Here is a 15,630-nt window from a genome sequence, read left to right as displayed (position 1 = left end):
TGCTGCACCTAGGGAGGAAAAATGTCCAGCACACCTACAGCCTAGGGAATGACCTGCTGGGTGGCACGGAAGTGGAAAGGGATCTTGGAGTCCTAGTGGACTCCAAGATGAACATGAGTCGGCAGTGTGACGAAAGCCATCAGAAAAGCCAATGGCACTTTATCGTGCATCAGCAGATGCATGACGAATAGATCCAAGGAGGTGATACTTCCCCTCTATCGGGCGCTGGTCAGACCGCAGTTGGAGTACTGTGTGCAATTCTGGGCACCGCACTTCAAGAGAGATGCGGATAACCTGGAGAGGGTCCAGAGAAGGGCCACTCATATGGTTAAGGGCTTGCAGACCAAGCCCTACGAGGAGAGACTAGAGAACCTGGACCTTTTTAGCCTCCGCAAGAGAAGGTTGAGAGGCGACCTTGTGGCTGCCTATAAGTTCATCACGGAGGCACAGAAGGGAATTGGTGAGGTTTTATTCACCAAGGCGCCCCTGGGGGTTACAAGAAATAATGGCCACAAGCTAGCAGAGAGCAGATTTAGACTGGACATTAGGAAGAACTTCTTCACAGTTCGAGTGGCCAAGGTCTGGAACAGGCTCCCAAGGGAGGTGGTGCTCTCCCCTACCCTGGGGGTCTTCAAGAGGAGGTTGGATATGCATCTAGCTGGGGTCATCTAGACCCAGCACTCTTTCCTGCCTACGCAGGGGGTGGACTCGATAATCTATTGAGGTCCCTTCTGACCCTAACATCTATGAATCTATGAATTTGCATTTAGATCCAGTTGTGGCAGGTGGGAATTGTGGGAGCTACAAGAGAAGGAGGTACCCAGGACGGGCATGCTGACAAAGTGGTGCATTGGCCGGGAACGCAGAGCACCGAACAGACGCCATGGACACTCAAGAACGTACAAATTGGCAGCAGGCTCATAGCCTCATCTTGCACCTCCTACAGGGCCAGCAGGCTCAGCTAGAGGAAATGATAAGGATTAGGACTCAAGAGGCAGAGGCCTGGATACAGCTGTGGGCAAGACAACAAGACCTCTGTGAGAAACTCGCGGAGCAACAAATGTTCGGGTCGAGAGAAGGAGGCATAACTGGACTTCCCTGGATGACAAGGGAGGACGATGTGGAAGCCTACCTTGAGGCATTTGAGCAGGCACCGATGGCTGCAAAGTGGGATCCAGGGAGCTGGGCTGCTAAGCTGGGACCACTCCTGATTGGTCTGGCGCAGGCGGCTTATCGAGCCCTTAACTGAACAGAGGCCCATGACTGTTCCAAGGTGAAAATAGCCATCCTTTATGTACTGGAAATTTCGCCGGAAACAAACCGGAACAAATTTAGGGCCAAGAAGGGGCTCGAATCCTGCCGGCCCCGGCTCCTAGTACAGACGCTCCAGGACCTCGCGGAGTGGTGGCTACAGCCGGAGGAACACACTGTAAAGGAGCTAGTAGACAAGATAGTCTTGGAACAATTTCTGATGGACCTTACAGGCAACACCCAAAGATGGGTTTGACGCCATCAACCGAAAACAGTGGAGGCGGCACTCCATCTAGCGGAAGATTATACGGTAGCTGAAGGGGAAGGAAAGAACCCCAAGAGAGAGAGAGGGGGAGGACCACCATCCACACATAAAACAAACAGCCTAGCAGCACTGCTTAGAAGGGTGGAGACGACCCGCAAGGAGGGTCGCCCAGGGAATGCCTAGGAGGTGATCTGCTATTGATGCGGAGAAAGGGGCCACATCTCCCGGTTTTGCCCCAGAACTACCCGTGATTCGTCTCCCCGGGTCAAGGGACACGATGAAAAAATGGATTGCAGCTTCGGGCAACATCAAGGGCCAGGCCAGAAGAATAAACCTGTGGTGGAGGTCCGTATGGGCAATACCATCATTCCGGCGATAATAGACACGGGATGCTCCCAGTCTATGGTACGTGGCAATTTGGTACCTCCACACTTAGGGGCCCCGAGTACACCAGTCTCCATGGTCTGTATGCACGGGACGGTATATACCTACCCAAGGAGCAGGCTGGAGCTCTCCGTATTGGGAAGAACAGAGGAGATTTTGGTGGGGCTAACCAAGACTCTCCCCTGCCCGATGCTGCTAGGGTTGGATTGGCCTCACCTGGGAGAGGTAATCCACCAGCATATGATAGACAGCCCCAGGACCAGGAAAAGGAAACACCGGGGACTTTACTTTGGGGATGAGGAGGAAGAGTTAGATATCAAACAGCTGATAGAAGTGGGGAATTTCCCTCAAGAACAACAACAAGAACCCTTGTTTCAGAATCTATGGAAAACCCAGGAGGAAGAAGCCATGAGAGGAGCAGGACCTGCACCGAAAGCCCCCCCGGAACCCACGATATGAGGTAAGGAGGGGTCTGCTCTATAGAGTGAAGAATCTAAAAGAGGGAGGCGAGAGAGCATAGGTCCTGGTACCCCGAAGATACTGGGAGGGCTTACTACAGGTCGCCCACACCTTACCCCTGGGGGGGCATCTGGGACATGATAAGACAGAGGCCAGTCTCAAACATCAGGTCTTTTGGCCCGGAATTTTTTAAATGACCGAGAAGTTTTGTGCGGAGTGTCCTGAATGCCGGGGGGGGGGTAAGACCAGCCCGAGTGCCACTGATCCCTATGCCCTTGATTGCCCGGCCATTTGATTGAATAGCCTTGGATATCGCTGGGCCTTTCTCACACAGTAAGACGGGATACCAATTTATTTTAATAATCATAGATTATGCCACAAGATTCCTGGAGGCGGTCCCTCTAAGGTCCGTGACGGCTCCAGCCATAGTAACAGCCCTACTTCGATGGATAGCCTGGGTGGGAATACCCCGTGAGATACTAACCAATCGAGGGAAAAACTTTATGTCGAAAATCCTGAAAGGGGTGTGCAAGGTCCTAAAAATAGATCAATTACGCACTTCGGTATACCACCCACAAACGGATGGGTTAGTCGAGCAGTTTAACCGTACACTCAAGGAGATGCTTAAGGCATACGTTCAGGGGGACGCTTGTGAGTGGGACGCGCTTTTACCCCCTTTGCTATTTGCCATAAGGGAGGCTCCTCAGGCCTCAACGGGATTTGCCCCGTTTGAACTAGTTTATGGACATAGCCCACAGGGCTTGCTCGACCTAATATGTGAAGGATGGACTCAAACACTGAGGGAGGACCCCCAAAACCGGGTGATAGGAGAGTTCCGGGAAAGATTGCAGAAGGCGCTAGAGACTGCCCAGAGACATCTCAGCCAAAGTCAAGGAAGACAACGGCAACAGTACGATGCAAGGGCCGTGGAGAGAGAGTTACAGATAGGGGATTGGGTGGTAGTACTACTTCCCGATAGTACCCATAAACTGACAGCTCAATGGCAAGGACCCTTTCAAGTAACCACATGAATGGGGCCAGTGAACTATGAGGTACTATGTACCAACCCTATGCGGCATAAGCAAATATACCATATTAACCTCCTGAGGAAATGGCAATGAGGGGAAGGATGGTTGGTGAGACAGGAGGAAGAAGAAGAGGCTACTACAGTACGGCGCCTAACGGGAACGCCAGAGGCACCCCAAGTGGATGACCAATTAGATCTATGCCAGCAGGCCGAGGTGAAAGCCCTAATCACGGAGTTTCAAGATGTGTTTAAGGAGATGCCAGGGGAAGCAAAAGGAGTCTATCACCACATTGTCACCCCTCCCAGAAGAATAATTAGGGATCATTGGCGGAGGTTACCATGCCACTTATGGCCGGTGGTCCGCCAAGAGATTAATCAAATGAAGGAAAGAGGGATAACTGAAGAGTCCCAGAGTCCCTGGAGAAGCCCGATAGTAGTGGTACCCAAACCAGATGGATCTATCAGACTGTGTGCGGATTACCACAAGCTAAATGAGGTAGCAAGATTTGATGCATTCCCCATGCCCCAGGTAGATGATATGGTTGAGAAAATTGGTCAGGCATGGTTCATATCCACCTTGGACCTCACAAAGGGTTACTGGCAGATCCCAATGGCGGAAGAGGACAAAGAGAAGACAGCGTTTGGGACCCCATGGGGGCTATTTCAATTTAGGAGAATGCCATTCGGATTACATGGAGCAGCAGCATCCTTTCAACGACTCATGGAACACCTATTGGCTCCGCACCAAGAATATGCCGCGGCTTACATGGACGATATTATTATCTTCTCCCCCAACTGGGAGGCACACTGCAAACACTTAAGACAAGTACTGGACAGCCTAAGACGGACAGGTCTGACAGCAAACCTGTGAAAGTGTGCGTTGGGGAAGCGAGAGACACAATACCTGGGGTTCATGGTGGACCAAGGAACTATAAAACCCGTAACAGAAAAAGTGGCGGCCATAAAATGACAACCCCTTCCTAGAACGTTAAAACAACTTAGATTGTTTCTGGGATTCGCCAACTATTATCGACGATTCATCCCGGACTTTTCGGAGAAGGCAACCCCTCTAACCGAGTTGACGAAAGGACGACAAAACGCGATAGCCTGGAATCCAGGGGCTATACAAGCCTTTGACCATTTAAAAGAAGCCTTGAGCCAACATCCCGTCCTATACACCCCGGATTTTAGGAAAACCTTCTGCCTCCAGACCGATGCCTCGGCAGTAGCACTGGGGGTGATATTATTCCAGAAAGATCAAGGAATAGAGAGGCCAGTAGCTTTTGCGAGCCGGAAACTAAAACCGGTGGAGACACAATACTCCACTATAGAAAGGGAATGCCTAGCGGTCCAGTGGGCCATAGAATTATTCCAATATTATTTATTAGGACGGAGGTTTGTGCTTATCACAGATTATGCACCCCTGCGGTGGTTAAGAACAGCCAAATTAAGTAATGCTAGGCTTATGAGGTGGTCGTTGGCCTTACAACCTTTTTTTTTTTCCAGTGGAACACCGAGCAGGGAGAAGGAGTGGAAATGTAGATCTATCACGTCCAGGAGACGATCCGAAGAGAAAAAAAAGAATGCAGCAACAAACAAGCGGGACACCAGAAAATCATACACCCAGCTCGGATCTCCAAACAGGAACAAGAGACATGGAAGATGAAACCAACGGGATAACACAGAGGAAGAAATGACTCACTCGAGTTGATACAACGATGTTTCGGTGACTTGGAAAAAAAAAATCATTACGACACCAAATCTATAGAGCAGGTGGACTACGTAACTGAAGGGGGAGGTGTGTAACAGTGTCGCAGCCGCGACTCTGTTACTAAGATGGGGTAGCAGCTGCTGGAGATTAGAACATCCGGGAAATGGGGAACGTAATACCCCAGGCAGCCAATGAGGACCCAGAAAGAGAAATAGAGGGAGGAAATTTCCCAAAGTTGCCTTTGGGCACTTGCAGATTGAGAGAAGCAGGAGAGGAGCCCCGCGACAAGAAATACAGAGAGAGTCCAGGAGACAGGGACTCACTCTCAGACGACGAAGGGATTTTGGGGGATCGATATACCCCACGAGTCGCTTCCTGCCTGGAAAGACAGCCTCTGTGGTGAGTCATAAAAACGGAGCAGCAGCGCGGAAAACCCCACAGCTCCGGGGCACAGCATGGCGGGATTCCCCAAGTCAGAGAAAAAAGGAAAGAGAGAGAGAGAAAGTGGGCGAGGGAGCACCCGATCCTGCCCTGAAGGCATGGGACCCCGATCCCTCACCGGAGAGTGAAGGGAAGCGTGGAGACAGAAAGTGAAAGTAAAAAGGAAAACTGTGACTGATCCGCGCTTCGCATGCTGGCACAAGCCACAGCTGGGGAATCCCGGTGTCGGCGTTAATCAGCTGCTAACGAGGCAACTAGCGACTGATCATCAAGATAACAAGTAGTCCTTACCGTTTGAGACAGATGGCAAGGACTCACGTGGCAAACTTCTTTTTGTTTGCCTGATGTTCCGAGAGAGCATAACAGGCTAATGATAATAAAGCACTTTGGACTAAGATCTGGCCAGCGTGTTCCTTACCATGGTACCGGCGTGTAACAACTCTTCCTCCCCCAGAATTTGCATTTAGATCAAGTCATGGCAGGCGGGAATTGTGGGAGCTACAGGAGAAGCAGGTACCCAGGATGGGCACGCTGACAGAGACCTCTGAATAACCAGTAATCTACAGAGAATAACCTTGTAGACTCACAGTTAATATGGCTCATCAGTTACTTTTTAGATAACTAACCTCTGGTGGTAAAGTGTCTGTAGCCCAGATACACTGACAATTTTCTGTGTGCACTCATGAGTCCAGAGGAGGCTTTTGCCCAGATTTGTCCCACTTTCAAGCCTGAGATTGATTTTTAATGTATTTCCAAATCTGTTTCTCCCTCATAGACTTTAAAAGGTCTTAGCAGGAGCTATCTCCATAGCAAGATTTAGGAAGCTAGCTGAGGACTCCTCTGAACAGGAGTTTTGCAAACCTCCTACAACTGGATGAAGGGGTAACATATCTTCTGAAAATCATTGGCAGTTGTCCACTCCTACATAAGGGGTCCAGAGAGTGGATACCTAGCAGTGGACAGGATTACAGCATGATTTGAAAGTCTTTCTCCTGTCTTGCTTTTTTGGTTTCCTGAAAGAAACTTTAGGAATGAAAAACTCCCCATCACTATCTCCTGCACTCTTCTGATTGAAATCCATTGCAATTGACAGCATTTTGAAACTTAGCCAGTATGAGGGCACAATAAAAAGAAAGGCTAATGCATCACAAGATTCATAGATTCATAGATTCATAGATGTTAGGATCAGAAGGGACCTCAATAGATCATCGAGTCCGACCCCTTACATAAGCAGGAAAGAGTGCTGGGTCTAGATGACCCCAGCTAGATGCATATCCAACCTCCTCTTGAAGACCCCCAGGGTAGGGGAGAGCACCACCTCCCTTGGGAGCCCATTCCAGACCTTGGCCACTCGAACTGTGAAGAAGTTCTTCCTAATGTCCAATCTAAATCTGCTCTCTGCTAGCTTGTGGCCATTATTTCTTGTAACCCCCGGGGGCGCCTTGGTGAATAAATACTCACCAATTCCCTTCTGTGCCCCTGTGATGAACTTATAGGTGGCCACAAGGTCGCCTCTCAACCTTCTCTTGCGGAGGCTGAAAAGGTCCAGTTTCTCTAGTCTCTCCTCGTAGGGCTTGGACTGCAGGCCCTTAACCATACGAGTGGCCCTTCTCTGGACCCTCTCCAGGTTATCCGCATCCCTCTTGAATTGCGGCGCCCAGAATTGCACGCAGTACTCCAACTGCGGTCTGACCAGCGCCCAATAGAGGGGAAGTATCACCTCCTTGGACCTATTTGTCATGCATCTGCTGATGCACAATAAAGTGCCATTGGCTTTTTTGATGGCTTCATCACACTGCCGACTCATGTTCATCTTGGAGTCCACTAGGACTCCAAGATCCCTTTCCACTTCCGTGCCACCCAGCAGGTCATTCCCTAGGCTGTAGGTGTGCTGGACATTTTTCCTCCCTAGGTGCAGCACCCTGCATTTCTCCTTGTTGAACTGCATCCTGTTGTTTTCTGCCCACTTGTCCAACCTGTCCAGATCTACTTGCAGCTGTTCCCTGCCCTCCGGCGTGTCTACATCTCTCCATAGCTTTGTGTCATCTGCAAACTTGGACAGAGTACATTTGATTCCCTCGTCCAAGTCTCTGATGAAGACATTAAAGAGTATCGGTCCAAGGACCGAACCCTGCGGGACCCCACTGCCCACACCCTTCCAGGTCAAAACCGACCCATCCACCACGACTCTCTGGGTGCGACCCTCCAGCCAATTCGCCACCCACCGGACTGTGTAGTCATCCAAGTCACAGCCTCTTAACTTGTTCACCAGTATGGGGTGGGATACCGTATCAAAGGCCTTCCTGAAGTCTAAGTATACAACATCCACCCCTCCTCCTGTGTCCAGGCATTTCGTAACCTGGTCATAAAAAGAAACTAGATTGGTCAGGCACGATCTGCCTGCTACAAACCCGTGCTGGTTTCCCCTCAGCATAATTTTTCCTGCCGGGCTCTCACAAATGTGAGCCTTGATAATTTTTTCAAAGACTTTGCCAAGGATGGAGGTGAGACTGCCTGGCCTATAGTTGCCCGGGTCCTCCTTCCTCCCCTTTTTGAAAATGGGGACCACATTGGCCCTTTTCCAGTCCTCCGGGACTTGGCCCGTGCACCACGAGCGTTCAAATATTCCCGCCGGTGGCTCTGCAATGATGCCGGCCAGTGCCTTCAGCACCCTCGGATGGAGCTCATCCAGGCCTGCCGACTTAAAGGCATCCAGTTCTTCCAAGCGCCTCTGCACCATCTCAGGGTCTACTCATGGAAGTCTGGCACCTTACTGCTGCCTTTCTACAACCCCAGTGAGAGACTTGTCGTGCTCCTCACTTAGGAACACTGAGGCAAAGAACCCGTTGAGGAGTTCAGCCTTGTCCCCCCTGTCTGTCACCAATTGTTTCTGCCCATTTAGCAGGGGTCCTATTCCTCCCTGGGCCTTCCTTTTACTCCCTATATATCTAAAAAACAATTTCTTGTTGTCTTTTACTTGGGTTGCCATCCTCAGCTCCATGGTAGCTTTGGCCTGTCTAACTGCCTCCCTGCAAGCACGAGCAGAGGAGGTATATTCATCTTTGGTGATCTCTCCCTGTTTCCACTTTTTATGTGCTCCCCTTTTGGCCCTTAGGCTGCCCTGGATTTCTCTGGTCAGCCAGGGAAGCCTCCTGGCCCCTTTCCCTCTTTTGCCTCGCTCGGGGATCGTCTTGCTTTGTGCCCAAAGGATCGTTTCCTTAAGGCACAGCCACCCTTCTTGGGCTTCCATTTCTTCAAATCTCCTACTCTGCAGTGCGTCCTTGACTAATTGCCTGAGTTCATTGAAATCAGCTTTCCTAAAGTCTAGCACTTTCACCCTACTAGTTACCTTACCCACTCGACGTCTTATGGTGAATTCTATTATTAGGTGATCACTGTCCCCCAGATGGCTACCAATCTGGAGGTCCGCTACCATGTCATCTCCCGTTGCCAATACCAGATCCAGTATGGCATTCCCCCTAGTGGGACCACGTACCTCCTGTGTCAGGTGGAGGTCCTGTACACAGGTTAGAAACCTGCGTGATATACTTGATGTACTCATGGTGTGAATTGTAAATCAGTTTTATTTACAAATGATAATGCTTTACAATAGACTAATAAATGCTCTGTAGTAACTTTGGAGAAAAAAAATGAAATGTCTAATAACATGGTACTGTTAGTATGATACTGTAGTTATGTTGGTCCAGGAATTATGCAAAAGCCTGATGAAGAATGTCTTGCATTTAAAACTTTTTCTAACTTATTCCAAACAAGCAGTTAGGTCCAATAAAAGATATCACCCCCCAAAAAATTCTTGTATCCCTTATAACAAAAAGACTTCACTACAATATATGCTATTAAAATGTTGCTGAGAGCTGTGGAAAGACCAATGACTTTTAGCATAAATTATGATGTGTGATGTAGTGAAGCATGGTTTAAAGAGGTGAAATTATAATAAAGCATAAATCCAATTTTATTATAACATTTACCTAAAGTTCTGTGTGTTGTGTATAATTTCAGTATGAGTTGTATATTCTGCCAGAATTGTGTTTGTACACTGCTGACAAGAGTACTAAATGCTTCTTTGATAAATGCTTTCTGGAATTTGTGCTTGTCTTGCTGTTTATATGGTATATTGCACGTACAAGTACAGACATATGGTATTAATAACTCCAGAGTGGAGTTTTTGGCAAGCGTGTTATAATATCCTTTTTAAAGAACAATGAGTTTCTTTTTGGTGCAGAACTGAAGATGCTGGTGTATCTGTTTTGTAATTGAACAAATACAGACATGGAGGCATGTGCACATGTGCTCCCATATGTAAGAGTACATGTTTACATATATATAATACGAATCATTCTTGGAATTACTCTACAAGACTCAATCCAACATCTACTCAAGTCAAAAGAAGGATTCCCTTTGATTTCACTATGTTTTGGATGAAGTCCTACATGGAAGTTTACAGAAATGTTTCCCTTAAGGTTTCCTTAAGAATAATGAATGAAATCCTGGCTGTAGTGACACCAGTGGCAAAATTCCCACTGACTTCAAAAGGATCAGAATTTCCTCCCTTGTGTACATATGTTCATCTTGACATATCAAGATTTTATCATGCCTGGACAACTATTCCTCATGTAATTCCTAACAGAGTCACATCTATATTTACATAGTAACTCTGTTAGTGAATCAAGCACAATGTGCATATGCTATATTTGAGGAAATTTAATACATAAATATTGTTTTTATTGTTTTTTCTCTAAACAGAAGTTGAGGATCTTGAAATTCTAGGCTAGAGCAACACACAGATATTGGCACATTACTCCTGCTTTAGGTGCCTGTGTCAAAAGTGTAGGTCCTCATTACCCCTTCACTCTCCTTCAGCTGTTGCCTAATTCTGCAGGCAGCTATGTTTTCTTCATCTAAGACCTGACAGTACTAAGTAATGGGCACCAATTTTATGCTGAACCCTTGACAAGATTCACAAATACTTCCCTGGTTTTTCACCTGTGGTGTACCATATGGTGGTGATGTTGCCTCTCCCCATTTTACCAGTCAGTCCAGGGGTTAGACTACTTGCCTGAGATATGGGAGGTATGGAGTTAAAATCTTTCCTGTGCCTTAGGGAACTCCAACTTTCATATCTCACCAAACAGGACAACATCTTAACTACCACACTAGGGTCATAGTAGAGTGGGGCTTTCTCAATCTTTTGTCAGAATACATCTACATTGTATAGTGCCAAATTTTTAGATGCCTAATTCATCTCATGCTGCATATGGCACTTTGGTATCTAACTCTAGGTTGTGGACTCTACTAGGAAGTAAGGGGGCGCATCTACATGAAACGCTAACAGCACAGTAGACAAATTCTACTGCACATTAGTGCGTTGCGGCAAAAGCCATATTAATGCGCAGAATTAGTCTACTATGCATTAGCATCACTTAAAAGATGTGCACCAATTATTGCCCATTAAGTTAGTACTAGGCCTTTGCGAAGTGGCTAGTATTCACTTTGGATTCGGCCAATTCAGGGGACAGTGAATCGATTTGGCAATTCGTATCACTGTCCCGAATTGATTTGCCACCGCTGAATCAGCTGAATCTCTGAATTGGCCCCACCCCATGCCCACTCCTAATGGCTGCCCAACCCCCTCTCCCAGCTCCTGGCTCTTTTTTTTTTTTTTTTTTTAAAGCTTCTATTCACTGGCTGCTGCCAGGCAGGAGGGCAATCCCCGCTGCCCCCCACTGCCCCATGCTGCATGGGAGGCTCTGCCACAAGCCCCCCGCCCACTCTCCCAGCTCCCTCCATGGCTGTCCCATCTGGCCCAGCTACTGGCCCTTTTAAAAGAAAAAAAATTCCTGACTCACTGGCTGCTGCCAGGCAAGGGGGTGATCCCCATTGCCCCGCATTGCATGGGGGGCTCTGCCACAAGCCCCTAGAAGCCCTAAGACCATTGCAGCAGCCAGTGAGTCCAGGGGGGGGGTTGTTTTTTGTTTTTTAAAGAGCCTGGAGCTGGGGCGGGCAGAGCAGCCATGTGGGAGTCTGGGATAGCAGGTGGGGGTCGGGAGGCACTCAGGGGTGGGGGGGCTGGGGGAGCAGGCAGGGGATGGGGCCAGGCAGGGGATCCCCTCATGGTCCCATCCCCCCTCCTCCAGCCTCCCCCTCCCCCGCCCCCTAGTTACCAACACAGCGTCGGGGTCCAGCTCCCTGCTGCAGCAAGCGGGGACTGCCTGAATCGCCAAAGCTCTTTGAATCTTTTCTGAATCAACTTAGAGAGCTTCGAATCAATTCAGACCTTTTCACTGGTCTCCTAATTTGATTTGGATTTGGAGATTTGACCACCGAATTGGGCCAAATCTCCTCCAAATCAAATTAGCACCTGAAGCTTCACACAGCACTAGTTAGTACCTGTTTTTACAGGTACTAAATTTAATGCACAGTAATTATGGCACATTAATGCACATGTAGACGCATCCAAGGTGTCTCATAATTAGACAAATCACTGCATTTAATTCCTTTTGTGGGGAGGATTTCTGTAGACCTACCATAATTTGGTAATTTTAATAGCTCTGTAGAGCTACCATAATCAGTCAGTGGCACACGGTACAAATTCTGACCATGTATGAGCAAATTATGGCTGAATTCAAACTCTGGCTGATAAGAAATTGATTTGTCCTTCACAATGTAACCACGAAAAGAAATCACAGTAGCAGGCACATTTCACCAGCAATGTTTTGTTTACTAACTATTAGCTTTGAGATGTTTTCTATTTTGTTCATGTCATTATTTTGGCACCAAGTTCCTTTTAGCAAGATCACAAAAAATCTTCTTCCTCCGCAGGTGCTGTTGCCGCCTTATGATGATCCTTTGAATGGAGCTGCTAAAGAACCACCACCTCCTTATGTGTCAGCATAAGCAGGAGTGTGAAGTGTACCTAAGAACAATAGCTTTATCCGTCAAACATTTGAGCAATAGCAGGTTTATTTAACTTCCAGGATGTAACCTCTAAGGTTTATGTATTGCTGTTTTACTGAAACATAGATATTATGTTTAAAATACTGTAGATTGTTTGAATAATTTACTGAAACTAAAATAGTGTGCGGAATTAGCTTCAGAAACTTTTTGATTAATGTTAAGTAGTCATAGATTAACCTTTTTCATCATATTTTGATTTGCAGAAGTTAGAACTTTGGGGTATAAATCAGGTCCAGAGTATAAATTTAGTTTTTATCAATAAAGCTTCCAGATCATTAAACAAGCAAACAAGTTACTCTGAGATATAAACAGGGAAAGGTTTTTACTGAATATCATCTGCTCCCTGGTAACTACCTATGTGCACTCTCAGCTTGTGTAAGTAAATGCTGGCTGGCAGAAGACTAGTCCCCTTTTACTGATGGTAAATAAGTATGAGCTAGATTTCATTTACTGTCTGTTAAGAGAATACACATGGACAGTTACTGTAAAGCAGCTGATGTGTGATAATCCCCTCTGCCTTTCACCTTACAATAACTTGTTTTTACAGTTGTGCCCTAAGTAAATCCAAAAAATGTGGCATTCCACTTTATTCCTGTTCCAGAAAAAAAGCTGATTAAAATAGTGTGCTGTAAGAAATTATATTTAAGGGAACAGGAGTGAGGTTATATATTATTCTTATATATCAGATTAATGAGAAATGGCTTTAACTGGAGGAAATGGGCAGGAGAAAGCAAAATGACTAGGCCTTCAAAATTACTACCTGCTGTGTCCCATCTTGTAACCACCCTTCTGTACAAAATAATTATCACACTTCTAATAATATGCCCTTCCTGCCTATACAGTCCTTTCCCTTCTAAGAACCTCAAAAATGTTGAGATTATGAAATACTTGTTCTTCTTAAGGCACATGACTAAAAAAGCCTCCTGGGTATTGAAAAGGTAAATGTTTTTCCTTGGGATTGCACCTGTAAATGCGGTAATGGGTTTTTTTGGAGTGTGAAGTAAGTTATACAGATTCTGGTGTAAATTTGCCTAGCCCAGAGGAAATTTATGCACGTAACTTTCTCTCACTTTAATAGATACCTCTTGTGCATACCCTCTATGCACCAATATGGGAATGTTAGATTCCCTTTTATGACATGAGTGATAGCATTTGAATTCATTTTAATGGGATTTATCCATTTAAGTCTGACCCTGCTATGAATGTGTATGTGAGGTACTCTCATTTTCCCCAGAAGTGCCTCTTGCACAGGTAACTTTTTGTTGGAAGTACTATTTTTAAAAAGATTAACTTGAAATTACTCATCTCTGAGATATAAATGGATGTATTTCTACCTCTCATTTCTTCCCAAGTGTTACCTCCTGTGTTTTTTGGTGACTGAACAGGTTGGGGCTAGAATGCACCATGCACAAAGCCGTATGTAAAGGGTCATGCAGAGCTGTACCGGATACCGGAGGAGCACAAAAAGGAATTGTCCCTCATCAGGCACAGTGTCTCCTGGAGGTGACCTGGAATGGGAATTCTGCACTATACATGAAGACAGTACAGATTTCTCTCCTCTGGGCACTGACTGCTCTACGAGCTAATGCGGAGTATGGGCCAGGAGGCCTTGGTCCTCTCAGCCTCTGTCTGGATGATTTGCTCCCAGAGACTGCTATTCCAAATACATGTGCAAGGCCAGCTCCCAATCTGGCACTCAGTATTTTACATCATTGCTTGCTCGCTCCAAGATCAGACCAAACAGTACCTTTGAGTGGCCCAGGTGCTGAAGTCAGTCCACTGATAATGTAGCAAACTCCCTTTGTTTTCTTCACAGTAACTCTCATATGTTTCAGTATAGGCCTCATATCTATTTAAATTCCAGAACTAAATCTAATCTTTGGATAGTATGCCCAGACTTCTGATTGGACTGGCCATTATTTTTATTTCCCTCAGCTAATTTTTAGAAATTTGTAAACATTCGACTTTTTTGAGAATAAGCCAATTGTGCATACTTCTCACTGACTCTACTATGTGTACCAACCTCCCTACAATAAAAGGAATGTTTCTTCATGCTTATGGAAATTATTTTTGCTTCTCTTCACTAGCACATCATCCACACAAATCCCAGTGTTGTCAATCAGAGTGACAGGTGTGTGGTGTTAATAAATAATAAAGACCGCAGTTTTTGTGTTGTGCATTCAGTGCCCATTCCTTCGCAACACAATGTACAGATGCAAAAAAGGAATAATAGGCTTATAACATTACATATACAAAAATGGAAATTAGAGATAGCACTGAATCAGTTGGTTAATATCCAAAAACATATGGATTTTCTACTTTGCACCTCAGTGGTGTTTCCTAAAGAGAGGATGTCAACTCTCTGGACCATATCTGATGCTTTTGTAACATATGTTGTAGATATAATGTTTCAAAGCAAATCAGCATGTTCCCCCCTTTATGTTGTGCAAGTTCACATCTGTTTTACTGAAAATTTCTCTTAATGGTACTTTTCCCAAGTATTTCCTTCCATTTGAATATACCCTTTGCTTTTCCCCCAACAATCAGCAGTATATTTTCCAGACTGCTTTTCATATTATGTTCTTAGATGAATCTGTATTAGTCAGGATTGTTGCTAATTAAGCCCGGTAATTGAAGAGTGCAAAGAAACCTACAGTACTATGGAATATCAGACAAATGGGGCCAGAACTACCAGTTAAGTATTTAGGACCTGATTCTACCAGAAGTGTAAATATGTAGAGACAGGGCTGAAATGTTATGATTTTTTTAAAAATCAAAGAGGGCTGGCTTCTAACTCTACACCTGCTAAATCTAAAGTATGATCCTTTCTTACTGCAGATCTATTATTCCTGCTTTATTCACATAAACAACAGAGACAACTATTGCTCCCACCCAGAGATATTCCATTGTAGACAGCAAGCAAAAAAACTTTAATAGTGTCTTGATTATGACAGATGCCTTTGCTTCCTGGTTTTTTTTCCTAATATACTGCAATAGTTATTAACAACTACAGTTTTAGGTCTACTTGTTGATATTCCTTTAGGAAAAGCTCTGGTTGGTAAATTTCTAATTTCATAAATTTCTAATTTATGCCTCTAAAACATGTTCTTAAGCACA

The 15,630-nt window shown here is 45.8% G+C and overlaps 1 protein-coding gene across 3 annotated transcripts in view; it reads left to right on the top strand.

The window, feature by feature from the left end:
• The window catches only part of LAPTM4B (lysosomal protein transmembrane 4 beta), a 112,724-nt gene extending 98,159 nt beyond the window's left edge, over positions 1 to 14,565 (top strand). Inside the window, exons 7-8 of one of the 3 annotated variants that reach the window (XR_002092870.2) lie at positions 12,379 to 12,548; positions 13,899 to 14,565. Coding sequence is in view for 2 of the 3 variants with exons in the window: in XM_006273235.3 (XP_006273297.1) it covers positions 12,379 to 12,453 (75 nt within the window). In the remaining variant the exon portion in view is untranslated. Of the gene's footprint in view, positions 1 to 4,892; positions 5,949 to 12,378 lie in introns of those variants that run through there. The other 2 variants (XM_006273235.3, XM_059723857.1) reach the window with 2 other exon arrangements.
• The last annotated feature ends 1,065 nt before the right edge of the window (positions 14,566 to 15,630 follow it).

This window comes from Alligator mississippiensis, chromosome 3 (genome assembly GCF_030867095.1).
Source record: "Alligator mississippiensis isolate rAllMis1 chromosome 3, rAllMis1, whole genome shotgun sequence".
Classification (NCBI taxonomy): Eukaryota; Metazoa; Chordata; order Crocodylia; family Alligatoridae; genus Alligator; species Alligator mississippiensis.
Note: the sequence above shows the minus strand (reverse complement) of the source record. Positions and strands in the feature narration are given on the sequence as shown.